The following is a 21915-nucleotide window of genomic DNA, read 5'->3' on the forward strand; positions in this document are numbered from 1 at the left end:
GGCAAAGGGATGACACCCTTCCAGCAGGTATTTAACTATTAATTTACGTAGAACAGCCTGTACGTAACAAAGCCACGCTCCTCTGTCTGCTTTAATAGTCATTGGTATCATTGGTGAAGAAAGCCGGTAAAACATGGCAGTACCGCCTATTTACTGGCTAATCTTGGCATCAATCAAGGCAACGCTGTGATTGTATTGGTCGGAGGGGGATGTCCTTCCGGAATTGAAGCCATGTGATTCAAGGTTCCGATGGGAAGGGGAGCGAGAGCATTGGGAGGACTCTGTTAAATGTGGAAATGACAGCCGGAGAATAGAGAAAGTGACAATCGGGGAGTTGGAGGAAGGCGAGAGCGAGGGTCAGTGACGGGGGAGTGAGCAGGACCGAGGTGGCTCACACAGAGCAAGCGATCGAGGATAAAGTGAAAGAAGTCAAAGTCGAAGGCGACGGACATCTGTCGGGACCGGAATAGGAATTCATGCGTTTATAAGATTTGTGGGGAAAATGGTGATCTTTCTTTGGAATAGGGCGACGCAAAGAAAGAAAATCTGGAGCTAGGAAGTGTATTGCATTGGATAGAGAAAGAAGACAGGAAGTAAAAAATAGGAGGGTGGTAACGTGTGTGAATTGAGGCAAGGGTAAAGAGAGGAAGGGAAACAAGCAGGTGAACACTGAAGTCTGAACTTGTAATGGCACATTGAGGCTCAGAAAGAGTGTGTAAAGCATCTTTGCAACTGCCCAGGAACGTCTTAAGACTTGCGGTCTCTTTCACTGAGGCCCAGGATTAATTCCAAATCCGCATTGTTTGAATCTCGGTGTGGGGGTTTCACGGGATCATGTGTTGAAAGTGTTTGCCAAACGAGGAAAGCATTATCAGCAAGAAAGAAATTTAATTGTACGTTCCTAGAACATAACCGTTAGTAATAAGGATTAAATATTTAATCCTTATTAAACCGTTTGCAGTTGTCAAATTTATCAAGGCTAGATTGTAATCTGCAGTTGATGCTGTGAACGGTATCTGGCCAGATTGTGGGCACAAAGTTCCAGGGTGACATTGAGAAACTCAGAATGGAGGTTGGAAGGTACTATCAACAGTAAAATATTGTTTTGAGAGAAGTAACGACTGCTAACAGGCAGGGTGTTGAAGCAGTCTTCAGTGTCTGAGCATTTAGCTGTGATCTTCACCCCCCCCCCCCACAACTCCCCTTGGTACCCAGGATGGCGGTGCCCCCAAGTCGAAGACTGTTTGTGCGCTTGCTTGGCTACTGGAAGCCCCTATTCAGTGGCAGATTTCTGCTTTTAACAAACACCGTTAGCTGTGGGAGTCTGATGGCAATGGGCGACATTATCCAGCAAACCCGGGAAATCCGGCGGAATGCTACCTACCAGCGGGATTGGTCTCGGACAGGTAAGGAATGAACTTCTGAAATTTAGCTAGTGGTGTAATATATGAACTGGGGCGGCCAGCTTGTGAACAGCAATATAATACTAGCAACACACACAAAATGCAGGAGGAATTCAGCAAGTCAGGCAGCATCTGTGGGGGGAAAAATACAGTCGACGTTTCGGGCCAAGACCCTTTGGTCTCTTTTGTAGAAGCTGCCCGATCTGCTGAGTTCCTCCAGCAGTTTGTGTGTTGTGTTACTTGGATTTCCAGCATCTGCAGATTTTCTCTTGTTAGCAGTGTAGTACTGTCCATTTGGATCACAAGACCATAATCTAGTTTTCTGATGAAATCAATGTTGTGGGCCATATCAAAGGTGGTGATAAATCAGCAGATGGGGCAGATTGAAAATTTGGCTGAGTAGTGTCATAACAACAACCTCTCACTCAATGTCAGCAAGACCAAGGCTAATTGTAGACCTCTGAAGAGGTAAACCCAAGGTTCATGAGCCAGGCCTCATCGGAAGATCTGAGGTGGAGAGGATCAGTAACTTTAAATTCCTGCATGTCACTATATTAGTGGACCTGTCCTGGACTCATCTTATAAATGTAATTGTAAAGAAAGCACGATAGCGCCTCTACATCCTCAGGAGTCTGCAGAGATTCGGCATGTCATCAAACTTCTAGAGGTGTGTAGTGGAGAGCGTGCTGACTGGCTGCATTATGGTCTGGTATGGGAGCACCAATGCCTTTGAACGGAAAATCCTACAAAAGGTCGTGGATTTGGTCCAGTATGCCATGGGTAAATCCCTCCCAACCATTGAACTCATCTACATGAAATGCTGTCGTAGGAAAGAAGCATCTAACATTGAAGATCCTCACCACCCAGTCCATGCTATTTTCTCAGTGCTGCCATCAGGTATAAGGTACAAGTGCCTCAGGACTCGCATTAGGAACAGTTAATACCCCTCAACCATCAGGCCCCTGAATAAAAGGCGATAACTACACTTACCTATTGTTCCCACAACCACTGATCTTGTTATTTCATGCTGTTGTTGTTTATTGCTATTTATTTATATTTGCATTTGCACAGGTTGTTGCCTTTTATGTTCTACTTGCTCTTTCCTTGAAACAACACACACAAAATGCTGGAGGAACTTGGCAGGCCAGGCAGCATCTATGGAGGAAATAAATACTGTTGACACTTCGGCCCAAGACCCTTCCTCCCCCACTTACTTCAGCAAAAAAGCTGCAGCACCCACCAAACAAGCAAAGGCAGTCCAACATAAACTAACTGTTTACCTGCTAGATCTTTCTGTCTCTATCTCTGGAGACAGCTTACCTACTGATGTCTACTATAAGCCTACTGACTCTCACAGCTATCTGGACTATTCCTCTATTCACCCTGTCTCTTGCAAAAATGCCATCCCCTTCTCGCAATTCCTCCACCTCTGCCACATCTGCTCTCAGGATGAAGCTTTTCGTTCCTGGACGAGGGAGATGTGCTCCTTTTTTTAAAGAAAGGGGTTTCCCTTCCTCCACCATCAACTCTGCTCTCAAACGCATCTCCCCCATTTCAGGCACATCTGCTGTCTCTCCATCCTCCTGCCACCCCACTAGAAATAGGGTTCCCCTGGTCCTCACCTACCACCCCACTAGCCTCTGAGTCCAACATATTATTCTCTGTAACTTCCGCCACCTCCAACGGGATCCCACCACTAGGCACATCTTTCCCTCCCCCCCCTCTCTCTGCATTCCGCAGGGATCGCTCCCTACGCGACTTCCTTGTCCATTTGTCCCCCCCATCCCTCCCCACTGATCTCCCTCCTGGCACTTATCCTTGTAAGCAGAACAAGTGCTACACATGCCCTTACACTTCCTCCTTCACCACCATTCAGGGCCCCAGACAGTCCTTCCAGGTGAGGCGACACTTCACCTGTGAGTCGGCTGGGGTGATATACTGCGTCCGGTGCTCCCGATGTGGCCTTTTATATATTGGCGAGACCCAACGCAGACTGGGAGACCGCTTTGCTGAACATCTACGCTCTGTCCGCCAGAGAAAGCAGGATCTCCCAGTGGCCACACATTTTAATTCCACATCCCATTTCCATTCTGATAATGTCTATTCACAGCCTCCTCTACTGTAAAGATGAAGCCATACTCAGGTTGGAGGAACAACACCTTGTATTCCGTTTGGGTAGCCTCCAACCTGATGGCATGAACATTGACTTCTCTAACTTCCGCTAATGCCCCACCTCCCCCTCGTACCCCATCTGTTATTTATTTATATACACACATTCTTTCTCTCTCTCTCCTTTTTCTCCCTCTGTCCCTCTGACTATACCCCTTGCCCATCCTCTGGGTTTTCCCCCCTCCCCCTTTTCCTTCTCCCTGGGCCTCCTGTCCCATGATCCTCTCATATCCCTCTTGCCAATCACCTGTCCAGCTCTTGGCTCCATCCCTCCCCCTCCTGTCTTCTCCTATCATTTCGCATCTCCCCCTCCCACTTTCAAATCTCTTACTAGCTCTTCCTTCAGTTGGTCCTGACAGAGGGTCTCGGCCCGAAACGTCGACTGTACCTCTTCCTAGAGATGCTGCCTGGCCTGCTGTGTTCACCAGCAACTTTGATGTGTGTTGCTTGAATTTCCAGCATCTGCAGAATTCCTCGTGTTTGTGTTTACCTGCCAATTCAACATCCCACAGGCTTTCTCTCTCCCTAATAAAGGGGCAGAGAGGTGTCACACAGTGATAGGGGAGACTAACAAGTAAAATAAAACTTGCTGATTGTGATGTTTAAGGCTGCCCCCCCCCCCCCCCCCAAGTTCAGCGATTTGAGAATTAACAGCAAACTTTTCCCCTGCTATATGTGTGTGGCTTCCGTTGGTGATAGTCAATCATGGGTACTGTGCCTCTGGTAGTCGGTGGTCTGTCGAGCAGCGTCGACTGTGGCTATTGAGGCCGATCCTGGTGTTAAACCTTACTTCTAATTATTACCCGTTACCCAATGCACCAACACACAGTACTACGGAAGATAAAGCAACAGCTTTTTTATTAGTAGCTCGCTACTCGAGAGAACCCTCCTTCAGCACCCTCTTGGAGTCTGCATCGGGGTCTCTGATTACTTGTACAAGCATGGCTCTTTTATACACATGTAGTCACATACACTTGTTAAGCAATTGCCCAATTTCTTCTTTACTTGCCCAGCAACGGTAACATAAGGTACTTGTAACTTAATTGATCATTAGCGAATCATTGTTCTAAGAACCTGCTTAGCATGAATAGTTCCTGTTTACTTCTAAGAACCTGCCTCAAGTCATTGTCTCATCAGGTGATCTTTATTTAAATCTTGGTCTAGCATTTTTAGGGAACGATGTCTAGTATGCTCAGAAAACAGTGTATAATTAGTCCACTGCATCCTCTGGTGTGTCAGCAACATCGAAATTGCTCTTTAACCCCTTTAATTTCTTCACTGGAACGGCAGGCTGTGCCACAGTTGCTGCATGTGTAGGGCATTGTGGAATTGTTGTCCACTGTTCAGTGTGCTCTCCGCACCTCAAACTGACTCAGGATCACTCTTTCGCCTTGCTCTCGGTGTTGCTGAAGAGTACCTTGCCCTGTGTTGCGGTCATCTGCTGTATCCTCCCAGCACTCTGTGTTGATTTTTAACACGTCGCACTTGCAGAGGTCCTTGAAGCGAAGCTGGGGTCTACCAACAGTCCTCCTGCCTGTGGCTAGTTCACAGTAGAGGATGTCCTTTGGCAGTCTACCATCCTTCATACGACGGACATGGCCCAGCCAGTGCAGTCTGCATTGTCTTAAAAACGTGAACATTGTGGGAAGTCCAGTGTGGGAACACTATTGAGTTTCCTCTCCTGTTTGGAGTGGATGGTCCAGGTCTCGCTACCATACAGGAGGGTGCTGATAATGCATGCATTGTACACAGCAGTCTTGGTCTTTGTAGCGAGTTTTGGATTCTCCCAGACCCGTGAGGAGAGTTGAACAAGGATCAATGCTGCTTTGCCAATACGCCTATTGATTTCAGCATCAAGGGAGAGAGTGTCGCTAATGGTTAACCCCAAGTATGTGGACTCATGGACCACTTCTAGATTGTAATTGTCGATGGTAGTGACTGGTGTCTCCACTACGTTCTGGGCAAGGACATTTGGACATTTCTTTAGGCTGATGGTAAGCCCGAAGTCCTTGCATGCCTTAGAGAAGAGGTCCATGGGAGTTTGTAGTTGCTGTTTGGTGTGCAAGGTTATAGCAGCGTCATCGGCAAAGAGCATGTCATGTATTAAGATCTTTCGCACCTTTGTTCTCGCTGTCAGGCGCGCAGGGTTGAACAGCCGCCCATCAGACCTGGTGTGCATGTAGATGCCTTCTGTCAATGTCCCAAATGCGTGCTTCAATAGCAGAGAGAAGAAGATGCCGGATAATGTTGCGGCCAACACGCATCCTTGTTTGACTCCACCACAAATAGCAAAGGGTTCTGATGAGCTGCCATTGTACTGAACAGTAGCCCTCCTGTCGTCATGGAATGACTCGATTATACTTTGGAGTTTTGGGGTCGGCCGATCTTGAGGAGAATCTGAAAGAGCCCATCCCTGCTGACAAGGTCGAATGCCTTGGTCAAGTCGATGAAAGCAACATAGAGGGATTTCTGTTGTTCCCTGCACTTCTCCTGGAGTTGACGTAGTGAGAAAATCATGTCGACAGTTGACCTCCTTGTGCGAAAACCACATTGGGACTCAGGGTAGACCCATTCTGCCAGCGTTTGTAGACGTGCCGGAGTTACACAAGCAAAGACTTTGCCGACAATACTCAGGAGGGAGATCCCCCTGTAGTTGTTGCAGTTGCTTCTATCACCCCTGTTCTTGTACAAAGTGATGATTTTGGAGTTGTGCATATCCTATGGTACGGCTCCTTCCTTCCAGCACTGACGGAGGATCTCGTGTAAAGGTTGGAGGAGTGAGCTCTTGCAGTGTTTGATCAGGTCTGGAGGAATCCCATCATTGCCAGGAGCTTCCCTGGGGCCAATTGCTTTGCTGAAGTCCTCAATGGTTAGTTCAGAGTCGAGTTCTTCCATGACTGGTAGACAATCGATGGCATTAATGGCTGAGCTAACAGCAACATTTTCCCTCGAGTAGAGCTCAGGGTAGTGTTCTATCAGCGTTCTATCTGCTTGCTTTTATCAGTGATTATTTCACCGCTGGGTGACTTCAGGGGTGCTGTCTTGCTCTGCGATAGGCCAAGGGCCTTCTTGGTACCATCATACATCAATCTGATGTTGCCTGTCACAGCTGCTGTCTGAATGTCCTCACTGAGCTGCAGCCAGTACTCATTTGCGCACTGCCCTGCAGTCTGTTGCACTTTGATTCTAGCAGCTCGAAGTGCCTGGAGTGTTTGGTTGGATGGTGAGCACTTGTACTCTGTGAGAGCTGCACGCTTGGCTTTGATGACAGGAGTCAAGATGTTGGACTTTGCCTCAAACCAGTCACTATATAGTGCCTATAAAAAGTATTCACCCTCCCCTCCCCCAGATGTTTTCATATTTTATTGTTTTACAGCATTGGATCACAGTACATTTAATTTGACTTTTTTGACACTGATCCACAGAAAAGACTATTTAGTGTCAAAGTGAAAACAAATTTTGACAAATTGGTCTAAATTATTAACAATTATTGAACAAAATATTTGATTATTAGCCACCCCCTTCAAGTCAATATTTAGTAGATGTACGCAAACATGAGGAAATCTGCTGATGCTGGAAATTCAAGCAACACACACAAAAAATGCTGAACACAGCAGGCCAGGCAACGTCTATAGGAAGAGGTACAGTGGACATTTAGTAATGTACCTTCGGCAGCAATTACAGCCTCGAGTCTGTGTGGATAGTTCTCTATCAGCTTTGCACATCTAGACCCTGCTATTTTTCCTGATTCTTTACAAAACTGCTCAAGCTCTATCAGATTGCATAGAGTTCACAAGTGAGCAGCCCCTTTCAAGTCCAGCCACAAATTCTCAGTTAGATTGATGTCTGGACTCACTCCAGGACATTAACTTCATTTTTAAGCCATTTCTGTGTAGCTTTGACTTTATGCTTGGGGTCATTGTCTTGCTGGAAAACAAATCCAAGCTGCAGTTCTCTTGCAGACTGCATTAGGTTTTCCTCTTGGATTTCCCTGTAATTTGCTGCATTCATTTTACCCTCTACTTTCACAGGCCTTCCAGGGCCTGCTGCAGTGACGCATCCCCATAGCATGATGCAGCCACCACCATGCTTCATGGTAGGGTCAATGTGTTTTTGATGATGTGCAGTGTTTGGCTTACACCAAACAGTGTTTAGTCCAATGGCCAAAGAACTCAATTTTGGTTTCATCAGACCATAGAACCTTCCAGCTGATTTCAGAGTCTCCCACATGCTCTCTGGCAAACTTTAGCTGAGAGTTCATGTGAGTGTTTTTATTTCCAACAGTGGCTTTCTCTTTGCCACCCTCCCATAAAACTGACTTGTGAAGCACACAGACAGCAGTTGTTGTATGTGTAGTCTCTCCCATCTCAGTCACGGAGGCTTGTAACTCCTCCAGAGGTGTCATAGGTCTCTTGGTGGTTTCCCTCCCCTTCTTACACACACTCAGTTTTTGAGGTAGGCCTGCTCTAGGCAGAGTTACAACTTCCATTTCTTGAAGATTGACTTAACTGTATTCCAAGAGATATTTTCAGTGACCTTGAAATTTTCTTGTGTCCATCTCCTGACTTATGCTTTTCTATAACCTTTCCGCAGAGTTGCTTGGAGTGTTTTTTTGTCTTCATGGTGTAGTGTTTGCCAGGGTACTGATTCACCAGCAGTTGGACTTCCCAGATACAAGTGTATTTTTACTACAATCAATTGAAACACCTTAACTGCATGTGATGATCTCTATTTAACTAATTATGTGACTTCTAAAACCAATTGGCTGCACCAGTGATGATTTGGTCATATTAATGGGGGTGAATAGTTATGCAATCAATTATTTTGTGTTTTATATTTGTAATTAATTTAGATCCCTTTGTAGAGATCTGTTTTCACTTTGACACAGAAGAGTCTTTTTCTGTTGTTCAGTGCCAAAAAAAGCCAAATTAAATCCACTGTGATTCAATGTTCATCCGCAGTTTGAGTGCAGCTGTAGGCCAGGGACTTTGACAGAAACCCATCCACCTTAAAAAGAGAGACATTAAAAATAGATGTTTCCACAGCTGAGCTTGAAGAAGCTGCTCTCTAGAGCCAGCGTAGCTCCGCTGGGACCCCTAACTGAACTTAACAATATTCCAAGTGTGTTTGATGGGAGTACGAGAGGAACAAAATAGCTTAAGTGTGGGGTTGGCACTTGATGCTCAATGTGGGCTTGGTGGGCTGAAGCATTTGTTTCTGTGCTTGTGACTCTATGACAAAGCCAGCAGGTCCAGGGAAACACCACCCGTTTAAGTCCCAGACCTTATTGGGCATGCATCATTTTCCAATGGTATCCCAGCCAGTAGACCTACTCTGTCCCAGCCCTAGTGACCTGGGTTCAATGCTGACCTCAAGTGATATTTATATGGAGTTTGCTCATTTCCCCCAGATTTTTCACTTCCCTTCTAAATCCCAATGACATGGGGGTAGGCAGGTTATCTGGCCACTCCAAATTGTGCCTAGTGTTCTCCGTCTGGTGTTCGAAACCCTGTGGAACTGATGGGAATGTGGGTGAAAGATTGATCTGAATGGGTGCTTCATGTCATTGTGGACTCGGGGAGCAGAAGGGCCTCTGCGGCTCCATGACAAAGGTGTTCTGTCCTTGTTGAAGCAGGTTCACAGGTCTGGCGAGTGAGGCAGAAAACACAGACTGCAAATAAGTACATTAATTATTTATTTGCAAACAGTAAAAATTCGACCAAACATTCAGTTCCCCAAGTTACAGAAACTACAGGTTGAAAACGCAGCAGGTGGGTACTTCGTTAAAAGTGCGCAAAGAGGGTACCTTCCCAACGGTTTTGTGAAGCACACCTTAGACATGGGAAGAGAGAGAGAAATCCTTGCAGATGTGCTCTCTATACCCAGGATATTTGAAACATGACATTAGGTATCTAACCAATGGGAAGAGCAGCTGCAGTTTCCAAACTAACCAATCACGACGGAAGCGACTTTCGACAATCAGAATAAGCCACACCTCCCACAAGACAGTATTCTGATACTAGGCTCAGAAGATCTATAAAGCCAAAGATCTGGAAATATGAAATTAAAATTAAAAGCTGAAAATGCTGTTGGGAAAGGAATGAAACAGGTCAGGAGGCATGTGTGGAAAGGCAAAGGTGGCTGGTATGGCAAACAGGAAGACACGCCAGTGATCCAGCCACTTCCCATGGTCTTGGGCAGAACAGTTGCCATATCAAGCTGTGGTGCATCCTGATAGGATGCTTTCTATGGTGCATCTGTAAAATTGTGTGAGGCTCATCAGGGGTCATGCTGAATGTCCTTGGCCTTCTGAGGTCTTGGTGTGCTTTGGCCACAGCATCTTCATGGTTGGACTGGGACAAGCTAATGGAAAATGGCCGTCAGTGTACGTGAGCACATGATTTTAGCCATGCTCATTGTGGTGTGCTTCTTCCCTCTTTTCCCAGGGCGCATGTTTGCCACGGGTTGTTTAATCGGCCCCATTGGGCACTTCTGGTACAAGGCACTGGATGGGCGGTTCCCGGGACGGACTGTGACCGTGGTGTTGAAAAAGGTGCTGCTGGACCAGTTCATCGCTTCACCCATCTTCGGCTTCATCTATTTCTTTGGTAAGTGTAACAATGTCTTGTGTCCAGAGAATTTGTATCGTTATCTCAGACATTGCTGTCTGTCCATGCTAACTATTTGAAACTTGACATTGGGTAGCTAACCAATGGGAGGAGCAGCTGCAGTTTCTAAACTAACCAATCACGACGAAGATTGTGGGGATAGAGGCTGCAGTGGTACCAACCTTCTGCACCCTACAACACGTAAAACAAACCTAGCCACATCGAGTGTACCCTTCAGCCCATCTTGTCCATGCACACTCAGATGTCCTTCTTAGCCAATCCCATTTGCCTGTGTTTTGCTCACCGGGACCAGATGAAATATATGCCAGGCTACTGTGGGAAGCGAGGGAGGAGATGATCTTTGCATCATCAATAGGGATTGGAGAAGTACCAGAGGATTGGAGGGTTACAAGTATTATTCCCTTGTTCAAGAAAGGGAGTAGAGATAACCCAGGAAATTATAGATCAGTGAGTCTGACTTCAGTGGTTGGTAAGTTGTTGGAGAAGATCATGAGTGGCAGGATTTATGAGTATTTGGGGAGACATAATCTGATTAGGGATAGTCAGCATGGCTTTGTCAAAGGCAGGTTGTACCATACAAGCCTGATTGAATTCTTTGAGGATGTAACAAAACACATTGATGAAGGTAAAGCAGTGGATGTAGTGTATAAGGATATCAGCAAGACATTTGATAAGGTTCCCCATGCAAGGCTCCTTCAGAAAGTAATGATCCAAGGAGACCTTGATTTGTGGATCTGGAATTGACTTGCCCACAGAAGGCAAAAGGTGGTTGTAGATGGTTCGCATTCTGCATGGAGGTCGGTGACCAGTGGTATTCTGCAGGATCTGTTCTGGGACCCTTCCTCTTTGTAATTTTTATAAATGACCTGGATGAGGAAGTAGAAGGGTGGGTTAGTAAGTTTGTTGATGACACAAAGGTTGGGGTGTTGTGGATAGTCTGGAGAGTTGTCAAAGGTTACAGCGGATCATCAGTAGGATGCAGAACTGGGCTGAGAAGTGGCAGATGGAGTTCAACCCGGGTAAGTTTGAAGTGGTTCATTTTGGTAAGTCAAATTTGAAGACAGAATATAATATTACAGCTTTCCCCCACCATCTGAAGGTAGAGCGTTCCTATGAAATGGTTCGTAAGCCAAAATGTCGTAAAGCGAAGAAGCAATTGCCATTTATTTATACGGGAAAAATTTGTGAGCGTTCGCAGACCCAAAATTAACCTACCAAATCATGCCAAATAACACACAAAACCTAAAATAACAGTAACATATAGTAAAAGCAGGAATGATATGATAAATACACAGCCTATATAAAGTAGAAATACTTTTCCACAATCATTACTGCACTGTTCTCCGTAGCGAAAATCTCGCGCAAGCGTTCTCGGCAGAAAGTCTCAAGCAAGCGCCGTTGGCAAAAACACGGCGCACGCACTCTCCAGTAACCTTTAAACTATGAAGCTGCCAAATCATACTAAATAACACGTAAAAATACACAGCCGATATAGACTAGAAATAATGTATGTACAGTGTAGTATCACTTGCTGGAATTGGTTCAGCGCCGAGCACACTGACGATGGTGTGTTAGACTGAGTCGTTGCAGGCTGGGGTGGTGCAGTGGCCCCCATCCTCCAGGCCGCCGACAGATTCCGAACCGAGAAGCATGCAGGGGTGCAGTGGTAGCCAGGAGGCATCCAGCACATCTTTAAGAAAAAAGCCGAAATAAACATGCTAATTAATTACGTGTTGGGTGGCACCTAATTAATTAGCATGTTTATTTCGTCTTTTTTCTTAAATGTGTGCCTCCCAGCTACTGCTGCATTCTCCACGAATTGGTACAGTATCTGTCCGCGGCCTGGGGGTTGGGGTGGTGGGACACTGGGGTGTCATCTCGTCGTCGATCAGGGCAGGCAGCTCATCTTCTCCTATGACTGCCTGCCTTGATGTCGAAAGTCGAGGTTCGTCGTCTGCTGTGGCTGATGCGGAAGGCTTGCTTGACTGCTGAGCCTCGCGCATTTTTCTATCATACAGTTCTTTATATAGACTCAAACCATCCTGTAAATATCCCCTAAACCTATGTACCCTTTCAAAATTAAAGTTGTACTTCATCACTGCAGCGAAAATCTCACGCAGTCACTTTTGGTCCGTTCGCTACTGCATTCGGTTTTGATTGTTATCCTTTCTTCTTCCAATTGCATCAGCTCTTCATCTATCAGTTCTTGGTCATGCAATGCCAAAACCTCTTCAACATCATGTTCGTCAGCTTCCACAAGCCAAATTCACTTAGTCTTCACTTCGTTCACCACGATCAAAACGCTTAATTATGTCTAGTTTTACGCTAAGTGTAACACCCTTATGAGCTCTTTTAGGCTTTTCCAATACCTTAGAACTCATCTTGCAAATGGCTGCTCACAGGCATGTGTTTAAGCAATGCCAGCGAGAATGCAGTTCCGAATCTCTGGAGAGCGGCTGCTCGGGGCGTGCGGCGCGCTGCCTTCTATCGCGCGCTGATTTTCGTAACAGTGAAAACTCCTTCTGAAAGCGAAAGCAGGGTACTAATGTAGGTCTTTCATAACAGTGAGGTTTCGTAAAGCGAACGTTCGAAAAGCGGGGGACACCTGTAATGGTAAAACTCTTGGCAGTGTGGAGGATCTAAGAGATCTTGGGGTCCGTGTCCATAGACCATTCAAAGCTGTTGTGCAGGTTGACACTGTTGTTAAAAAGGCGTGTGGTGTGTTGACATTCATCAACCATGGGATTGAGTTCAAGAGCCGTGAGGTAATGTTACAGCTATATAAGACCTTGGTCAGACCCCACTTGGAGTACTGTGTTCAGTTCTGGTCACCTCACTACAGGAAGGATGTGGATATTATAGAGAGAGTGCAGAGGAGTTTTACAAGGATGTTGCCTGGACTGGAGGGTGTACCTTATGAGAATAGGTTGAATAAACTTGGCCTTTTCTCTTTGGAGCGATGGAGAATGATAGGTGACCTGATAAAGGTGTATAAGATGAGAGGCATTGATCATGTGAATAGCCAGAGGCTTTTTCCCAGGGCTGAAGTGGCTAACATGAGGGGGCATAGTTTTAAGGTGCTTGGAAATAAGTACCGAGGGGATGTCAGTGGTAAGTTTTTCACACAGTAGGTGGTGGGTGGGAGGAATGCACTGCCGATGGCGGTGGTGGAAGTGGATACAATAGGGTCTTCTAAGAGCCTCTTGGGTACATGGAGCTTAGAAAAATAGAGGACAATGCACTAGGGAAATTCTAGGCAGTTTCTAGAGAAAATTACCTGGTTGGCACAACATTTTGGGCTGAAGGGCCTGTAGTGTTCTGTGTTCATACCTGCTTCCCCCTTCTATTTGAAGAAACTGTCCCTTGCTTTACTTTTATACCATTCTGTTCTCACCCTAACCCTAATTTTTTGATCCCTTTTCCCTGGGGAAAGAACTGGGCATTCGCTTGATCTATGCCCCTGATGATTATATACACATCTGTAAGGTGTGTCTATATATAATCAGTCTCCTACACTCCAAGCAATAGTCCTAGTCTGCCTAACCCTTCCCTGTAACTCAGACCTGGCAAGATTCTCATAAATTTTTTTTGTACCTAATGATGTCTTTCCTATAACGAGGTAACTAAGCTGTTCAAAAAAATTCCAGGTCTGCTCTCAGCAACACCTTGTACATTTAACAAGCAGAATTGATTACAACATGCCTGACACTGAGTAAATGTACTGGTGGGAAGCGTGTGAAAAAGTAATTAGTCCACGAGGGTCAAGGGTTATTTGGTAGATGACATCCTTCAGGCGCTATGGCGATAGCAGCCAGTTAATACAAACAGGAACCAGTCTCCAATGTTAGGTCAGGATAGCTGTGTGAATAAGTACTGTTGTCTCTAGTAAGAGCCATCTTACAATACGGTCTGTTTGGATGTCCACATTAGCAATAAAAGTGCCCAAATACACACATGTTCTTGTCAGTTGAGATATTCTAAATGTATAATTCAACAGACCCATTTCTTAACACCCAAAATGTTGAAGAAAACTATTGGAGCTGTATTAAATCTTCTGCTGGTAGCCTTGATGCTTAGGGAATGAAAATCCTCCTTGTAGTTTGAGTTCAGTGAAATTCTATTGAGGATTCTCCCAGAAGTGAGTTTGTCTTTAGCTCTCCTCCTCAATATCTGCTTTTGCTGAATACAGACTTTTTTCCATCATCTGCAGTGCAGTCTCTGTGTGGCTCAGTCAGTTATGACAGTGTCACAAAAAGGCCCTTCGGCCCACCGAGTCTGTGTTGACCGTCAAGCATCCATTTACACTGATCCCATGCTTATCCCATTTTATTTCCCTTGTCACCATATCTCCCCTATTTGCATTTCCTCCAAACATACTGTGCCGCCCTTAGAATTCATGGTTGTGGTAGAATCTTGGAGGAGATACAATGGGCGGTGGGGGAGAGATATGGTGAAGAGGGAAAATAAAATGTAAAGCTTTACAGACCCAGTGATCTGAAGATCAGGGTTCAAATCCCACTGCTGTCTGTAAGGAGTTTGTATGTTCTCCCTGTGACCATGTGTTTTCTCAGGATGCTGTGGTTTCCTTCCACATTGCACAAAAGTTAATAAGTTGTGGGAATGCTACATTAGCACTAGAAGCTTGTGGATGCATGTGGGCTGTCCCCAGTGCGACCGCAGACTGTGTTCATCTTTGACGCAGATAACGCATTTCACTGTATATTTCAAAGTACATGTGACAAATAACGCTAATCTTTATCATTTATCTTCAATGGCAATTTACAGCTGCCAATTAATTTTCCAACACATGTCTTTGGAATGTGGGAGGAAGCAGGAACTCTTGGAGAAAACCAGTGCAATCACAGAGAGAACATGCAAAGTCTGCATGGTCCACATCCCAAGTGATATGGTTTTAAAAATGTTAGTTACAGGCTAGTTCAGACTTGAACAGATCTATTACTGTTTATGTATCACACGTAGGGAAACTGGGATTTGCAGGAGGTGGTGTATAATAAACTTTTCATAATAAATAATACTGGGGCTTGTATTTGCTAGAATTTGGTGGACTACATTTGGATTCCCTAGAATAGTCAAGACTGAGGGATGAATCTTTTGATGTGCAGATGAAGTTTAATGGCGTTTATACCAGAACAAGAGGGACGAGCCATGAAGTGGAAGCAGAATGCTTCGGGGATGATTTTAAAGCTGTTCAGCAACGGAGGACAGCAGGAAACCGGAGGACACTTCCTCCTGGGCATGTGGCCGGTGTTGAGGGGTTCTTGTGGGGGAATGATGGTATTGATTAGCTCAAATGACTTGAATATTAAATTCTGTTCTGGCAGGAATGGGAGCATTGGAAGGTCACAGTGCCATGGAATGCGTGAGAGAATTCAGGAGCAAGTTCTGGGAATTTTACAAGGTACAGTCATGAAATCAAAGATCCATGTCTTGTTCTTTGTTCACGTGATACGGTTTGAAGCATTTCTCTCTCTCCCCCACTTTCTGTGGTTTGGAGCAAGGCAAGGGTGAATAACATATTTACAGTACTTTGCAGAAGTCTTGGGCGCATATATATAGTTGGGGTGCCTAAGACTTTTGCACAGTACTGAATTGTCAACGTGGAGCAGAGAGCGAGTTTGTAAATTTGGCGGGAGCAAAACCTGTTGGGAATGGCGAGGGTGGAGCGCCACAGGAGGGTTGCAGGACAGGTGGCAGAGAAGGAGAGCTGGGACAGGGGTGACGCACCTAGCCTTGAGACACCAGACAAGGTCATTTGATTCCAAACAATTGGTTTATTGATCATTACAGAATGTCTCTCTGGTGCTTCCCACTCCCTCCCCTCTCCCTTTCCCTTTTCCCAACCATGATTCCCCTCTCCCTGCCCCCTTCCCACTCTCAGTCAACAATAAGAGACCCAGATCAGGATCAGGTTTATCATCACTCACAAATGTAATGAAATTTGTTTCTTTTCTTTGTGGCAGCAGTACAGTGCAATATGTAAAATTATTACAGTACTGTGCGAAAGTCCTAGGCACATGTGTAGATCTAGGGTTCCTAATACTCTGCACAGTTCTGTAAATTGTAATTGTGTTGCAGCCACTGTCTCCAAAACAGAGTAGCCAGGTCTCTGTCACATAGCTCTGGGGTCTTGTGTGTTTTTGTTCGTGACCATGCTCTTCTTTCTGGGGTGTGAGGTGCTTTGAAACATCTCGTGTTTGGGGGAGAAATGCAGTGGCACTGCAAGTTGCTCGATGTCAGAGGTTAACCTGGTCTTTTATCCTTCCACGGCTGCTTGTTTCTCAAGTCTGCAGTTCAAAGTTTGAAAACTTCGAAGTCAACTTTATGTATGTCACCACATACAACCCTGAGATTATTTTTCCTGCAGGCATACGCAGAAAATCTATAGAATAGTAGCCGTAATAAGATTCAATGAAAGATCAACTAGAGTGCAGAAAATAACAAACTCTGCAAATGCAAATATAAATAGCAAAACATAATTGGAACATGAAATAACAGGGTAGAGTCTTTAAAGTGTTATCATTGGTTGTGGAAACATCTCAATGGATGGGCAGGTGAGTGTAGTTATCCCCTTTTGTTCAAGAGCCTGATAGTTGAGCAGTAGTAACTGTTCCTGGACCTGGTAGTGCGAGTCCTGAGGCTCTTGTACCTTCTACCCGATTGCAGCAGCGAGCGGGAAAAGAACACGGCTTGTGTGGTGAGGACCTCTGATGATGGAGCTGCTTTGCTTCAAAAACCTTTCATGTAGATGTGCTCAATGGTTGGGATGGTTGGGAGGGTCTCATTCGTGATGCCCTGGGCCAAATCCACTACCTTTTGTAGGATTTTCCTTTCAGAAGCATTGGTATTCCCATACCCGGTCATGATGCAGCCAGTCAGTACACTTTCCACCACACATCTACAGGTTTGTCAAAGTTTTTGATGTCATGCCAAATCCCTGCAAACTCCTAAGGAAGAAGAGGTTCTGTTGTGTTTTCTTTGCATTTAAACTTACATGCTGATTCTAGGACAGATCTTCCTAAATAGTAACACCCAGGAATTTAAAGTAACCGATCCTCCCCACCTCTGATTCTCCAGTGAGAACTGGCTAATGGACCTCTGGTTTCCCTCTCCTGAAGGCCTAAGGTGCTCGCTATCTCCTTGGGAGAGTGCAGCATCATAAATATACCACCTACAAGACACAGTCATGTGTCAGCTCACTGCAGCTAGCAATGTACCCCATTCCCACCCTGCAGTGGGGGTGAGTGCTGAGTTTATTGACCTCCAATCTGTCACGTTCACCTTCGGACCCCTCCTTTGGCTTGGGAAGCAGCAAAAGATCCTGCTCCCGTCCCTCCCCGGAGAGCCATCTTTGACCATGAGTTGGGTGTGGCTGCTGCAGCCGAAGAAACATAGGAAGCCATTCAGCCAGCTGAGACTGTTCCGTGTTCAGTGAGATGAAAGCTGATCCTTATCTGGTTTTTTTTGCTTCACGTGCCGCTTTAATTACCCTTTGATAATGTTATCTCTGAACTGTCTTTTAGTTATGAAAGCTGATGGATAAACAAGTATGTGAAATGTGACTGGGGTCTGGGCAGGAAGGTAAAGTTGGGGTTAGTCAGTTCAGTCATGATCATTACCCTGAAGGAACGTGTTCCAGGGGCCAAGAAGTCTGCTCCTATTTGTTGGCATATTCATAATTGTTCCGCAGACCCAGTGCAGAAGATAAGAGAATAGGCCACTCAGCCCCTCGAGTCTGTCCTGCCTCTTGATGTGATCATGGCTGATCATTGCTAAATGTAATGCCTTTTCCTCAGTTCCTCCACCACCTTTCCAATGATTATCAATTCCACCTTAAATTTATCTAATAATCCAGCCTCCACACCCAACCCCCGGGTAGAGAATTCCAAAGATCCCTCACCTTCTGAGAGAGGTTTCCAAACACGTCAGTTTTAAATGATGGCCCCTCCTGGTTTGTAGTGATGTTGCTTTGTTCACATTGAAACTACTGGAGAAGTTCCCCGCTCCCTCTGCCCTTGCATGACTCCACCCTTGCCAATTCTTCTCTCCGTTGCTGCAAGGTTCTGCCTTCACACTTCATCAGCATCTTTCAGCGCAGTGAGATCTCCCCGACCGGAGGGAACACGAGTCTACTCGGCACAACCACACCTTGCAATTGAATCCTTTGGAGTATCAGGTTGTTTTTTTTTTTTTTTTTTTTACACAGCAAAAGTCTTCTCCCCCTTTTCCCAAGGAAATTGAATCTGACTGAGTTATGCTATCCCAGAGTGAATGCAGGCCACTCACTGGCCAGTGCTTTGTACAGCCAAGCACAAGAAATTCTGCAGATGCTAGAAATCTTGAGCAACACGTATAAAATGGTGGAGGAACTCATTAAATTAGGTGGCACCTATGGAGGGGAATAAACAGTTGTTTTGCAGAGTTCCTCTGTGTGTTTCTACAGCCAAGGATTGTTTCCTGCCTTTTCTTTGCACTCTGGGCCTGAAGCCATGACACTGTTTCCCCAAGCTCAAGGGATGGCTCCAGTCTCCCGATAGGTATTGACAGCTCTGGCCATCACTAGGAGGGAATGTATCATAAGAAAGCAATAGAGAGAGAGAGAGAGAGGCAGCTGCCCTGGTTGGTCTTGTCCATGTTCACCAGTGCAAAGTGGGGTCACTGCTACAAAACTAACATTTCACTGAACTCGTTGTTTCTAGGCGGACTGGATGGTGTGGCCTGCCGCACAGATAATCAACTTCTACTTCCTGTCCCCGAAGTACCGTGTCCTATACGTGAATTTTCTAACCGTCGGATGGGACACTTACCTCTCTTACCTTAAGCACGAGGTAGGTGAGTTTGTGTTGAACTCCTGCATGGGGTGGGTGCAGAAAGGGAATAATGTCCTTCTATACTGACCAGTCACAAACCCCCAGTCCATGGACAGTATGGGTTAGATACCAGACTATAGCTCCCTCTGCACCAAAAAAGGTTGGATATGGAGCGAAGTTCCATCTGCATTGTTCTGTCATACACTCCCAGGGCAGGGACGATGCAACATAAAGGTCACTCTGCTATCCTAACCATCCTCCTAGCCCTGCCTTAAGTACTTGTGTTGCGGGTGAGTTGTACCATGGAGTGAGTGTGTGCAATTATTTTTCAGCAGGTGGCATGCAAAACTGCGATCCATGACCACACAACTTGGTAAAGATCAACTCAAAAATCACCATAATTCAGGATGGGTTCATCTCCAAGTCAGATTGAACTCTGCTCACAGAGGTGAAAATCCATTGCTTAACTTTTGAAGAAATGCATATTGGCACCACGTATTGTGTTTTAATGTGCTGTACAAGTCAATTTGGATCAGTCATCTAATACCACACAATTTTCACCACCATTTGTGATTTTTAAAATCAAACTACACTTGCATATTTTTTTAAAAGTTGCCATCATTTTCATCATGTATTTTTACACAAAGCTTTAAATGAATGTCCTCGAACGATGAACCAACTGCTAAGGAGAGCACCTTCCACCGTGTATCCTGTCGAAACTTGCTGTGATCATGTTCACTTCTGTCAAATCTCCTTTCAAATGATTTTGCTGAAAGGGGAAAAACTTCTCTAACCTAACCCTGCAGCATTTAATCCCTCATTCCTCAATCTGCTGATTAGCATCACTTAATTCAATGCTTATCCCTCAAGCAATTTCATTTCAAAATAAAAAGCAGATTACATTGAACAACAAAGATTTTGTTTCCTGAATACTTTTGGGTGTACCTTATGGATTTTGGGCTGTTGAGCATGAAAATTGCCATGAAGTTTTCCTATCACACACCATTTTTTTGAAATTGCCTAAATTTGTTATTTCTATTCATAATTTAACTCAATTAAAATGTTGCCCACAATTTAAGCTGAAAAGTTTTCTATCTTATCCAGGCATGCGTAGGTGGGGTGGATGGTGCATGGCAGGACGGGTTTTAGAAAGACTATCAAAGCATCACGTACACACTGTTCGTTTGCATGCATATTGGTTTGTGCTCACAATGCACATCCTCTACGAGCATAGCATATTGTGTGTACTCATTATAATAAAGTAATTATATTTTCAGCAGTGTTTGTGTTTGTCTTGCCAATGTTGTCTTAACAATGTACCTTGTTATATTTGTGGCGAGTATACACTTTAATCTCAAAGACAGAGCTTGATTCCTCTTATTAAAAAACCTCTGAGCCAAGCTCGAAGATCAACAGAACACGTTGCACAACAAATGCGAGGAGCTCAGGCTTTGACTTGGTTGCTAGTTTTATACCCAAAGTAGGGTAATTCTAGACAGTTTCTAAAGTAGGTTACATGGTTGGCACAACATTATGGGCTGAAGGGCCTGTAATATGCCATAGATTTCTATGTTCTAATAACTGATACCAAGATTGAGGAAGGCATTTTTGTTGGTCCACAATCAGTCATCGATGATAAAGAATTCAAAGATCTAGTGAGACCGGAGAAAATCGCATGGAATGTATTCAAGGATGTTGTTGAAAATTTTCTTAGCAATGAAAATCATCAACAAAACATTTTAGCTTAGCTAAACTATTAATTTCTTGTTTCCCCAAATTCCTATGTGACACAGGTAGCCTGAAATTATATTTGTGTTCAGCTTTAAGTGATCTATCATAACAGAAAAATACTTCTGAGGAAGCAACACTTCATTTCCAAAAAAATTTGCTGTCCGGTGTTATCATATTGCTGTTTATATGAACTAATTAGCTGTTATATGTGCTTCATTAAGAATGTGGAATGTGGTCAATGGCTGCAAGGTGTTTTAGGATGTGGGAATTGCCAAGTAAATGCAAATTCTTTCTTCTTCCTCAGATCCCGCCTGAGCAAGTGGCCTTGTTGGAGGAGACCAATGTTTCAGAGGGGCAGGGGACAGGACTGGCATCTGTAGAAGCTGAGCAGTAGCGCTGCCTCAGGACCTTAGCTGGTGGACGAGGCCTGGAGCCTCTCCGGTGTCAGTCAGCCAATGTAAACCAGTCGTACTTTCCCTATTGCCCCACCTCGGGAAGAATTATAGTATTTCTGGTTGTAATTATTTTTCAGAGCTATTTTTAACATTCTGAATTATTTGACAAATTAAATTATATTTTAAGTATGCAGCAAATTTGCATTTTGATGGCTCTTTCACTGCCTCAGCTGTCTGATCTAGTGAGGTACATTTTGTAGTAACTGCTGTAATAGGACTCACAGAAGCCAATTTGCACACAGCAAAATCTCTCAACTTGAAGATGTATAATCGATCCATTTGTAGCTCTTTAGATAGGGTCCATTATCTTTTATATTTACCATTTGAGGGCAGGTGAGTCCTTTAGTTAGGGAATTTTGTACTGAATTCAGACAAAGGCACAACTTTCCGGTCTCGGGGAGAGGATGCAACATACTGGGCTGCCACTAGACGGAGCAGATGGGTCTGCCTCTCCTCCTGCTACCCTCTGTCCAGTGAAGATTTGGATTCATCATCTGATTCCAGGTAAGTCTGACAGGGAGCGGAGGGAGGAGAGTGGGCGAGGATTCTCTGGGCAGGTAGTAGGCTCACCAGCTGCTTTCCCCATCCCTATAAATGCTGACTGTCTAGATACATCCATCCGCCAACTCCAGATTGGAAGACCCCGTATGCCTTCAGACTGTGTGTTACGTGGTCTCTAGCTCCGACTCCAGCCCGGACC

The 21915-nt window shown here is 44.9% G+C and overlaps 1 protein-coding gene across 4 annotated transcripts; it reads left to right on the plus strand.

Annotated features, from left to right (window-relative positions):
• The first annotated feature begins 215 nt into the window (after positions 1–215).
• On the plus strand, positions 216–21371 carry mpv17l2 (MPV17 mitochondrial inner membrane protein like 2). Of its 4 annotated transcripts, XR_011883239.1 has the most exons (6): positions 216–1406; positions 10019–10180; positions 15544–15620; positions 18919–19047; positions 19362–19477; positions 21065–21150. XR_011883239.1 is itself a non-coding variant. In XM_072244250.1 (5 exons), the coding sequence occupies exons 1-5, from the start codon at positions 1217–1219 to the stop codon at positions 21152–21154; spliced, it is 648 nt and encodes a 215-aa protein (XP_072100351.1). In that variant the 5' UTR covers positions 216–1216; the 3' UTR covers positions 21155–21371. The 4 variants fall into 4 exon arrangements, 3 of the variants coding, with proteins under 3 accessions (XP_072100351.1, XP_072100353.1, XP_072100352.1); XM_072244250.1 differs by lacking the exon at positions 19362–19477 and having other exon boundaries at positions 21065–21371; XM_072244252.1 differs by lacking the exon at positions 19362–19477 and having other exon boundaries at positions 18919–19051; positions 21065–21158.
• The last annotated feature ends 544 nt before the right edge of the window (positions 21372–21915 follow it).

Source organism: Mobula birostris, chromosome 26 (assembly GCF_030028105.1).
Source record: "Mobula birostris isolate sMobBir1 chromosome 26, sMobBir1.hap1, whole genome shotgun sequence".
Taxonomy (NCBI): domain Eukaryota; kingdom Metazoa; phylum Chordata; class Chondrichthyes; order Myliobatiformes; family Myliobatidae; genus Mobula; species Mobula birostris.

Coding starts and splice junctions, on each gene's coding strand:
- mpv17l2 (XM_072244250.1), top strand. CDS start 1,217: ATGGCGGTGCCCCCAAGTCGAAGACTGTTTGTGCGCTTGCTTGGCTAC. Junction 10,181..15,543: donor CGGCTTCATCTATTTCTTTG/GTAAGTGTAACA, acceptor CTGTTCTGGCAG/GAATGGGAGCATTGGAAGGT. Junction 15,621..18,918: donor AGTTCTGGGAATTTTACAAG/GTACAGTCATGA, acceptor CGTTGTTTCTAG/GCGGACTGGATGGTGTGGCC.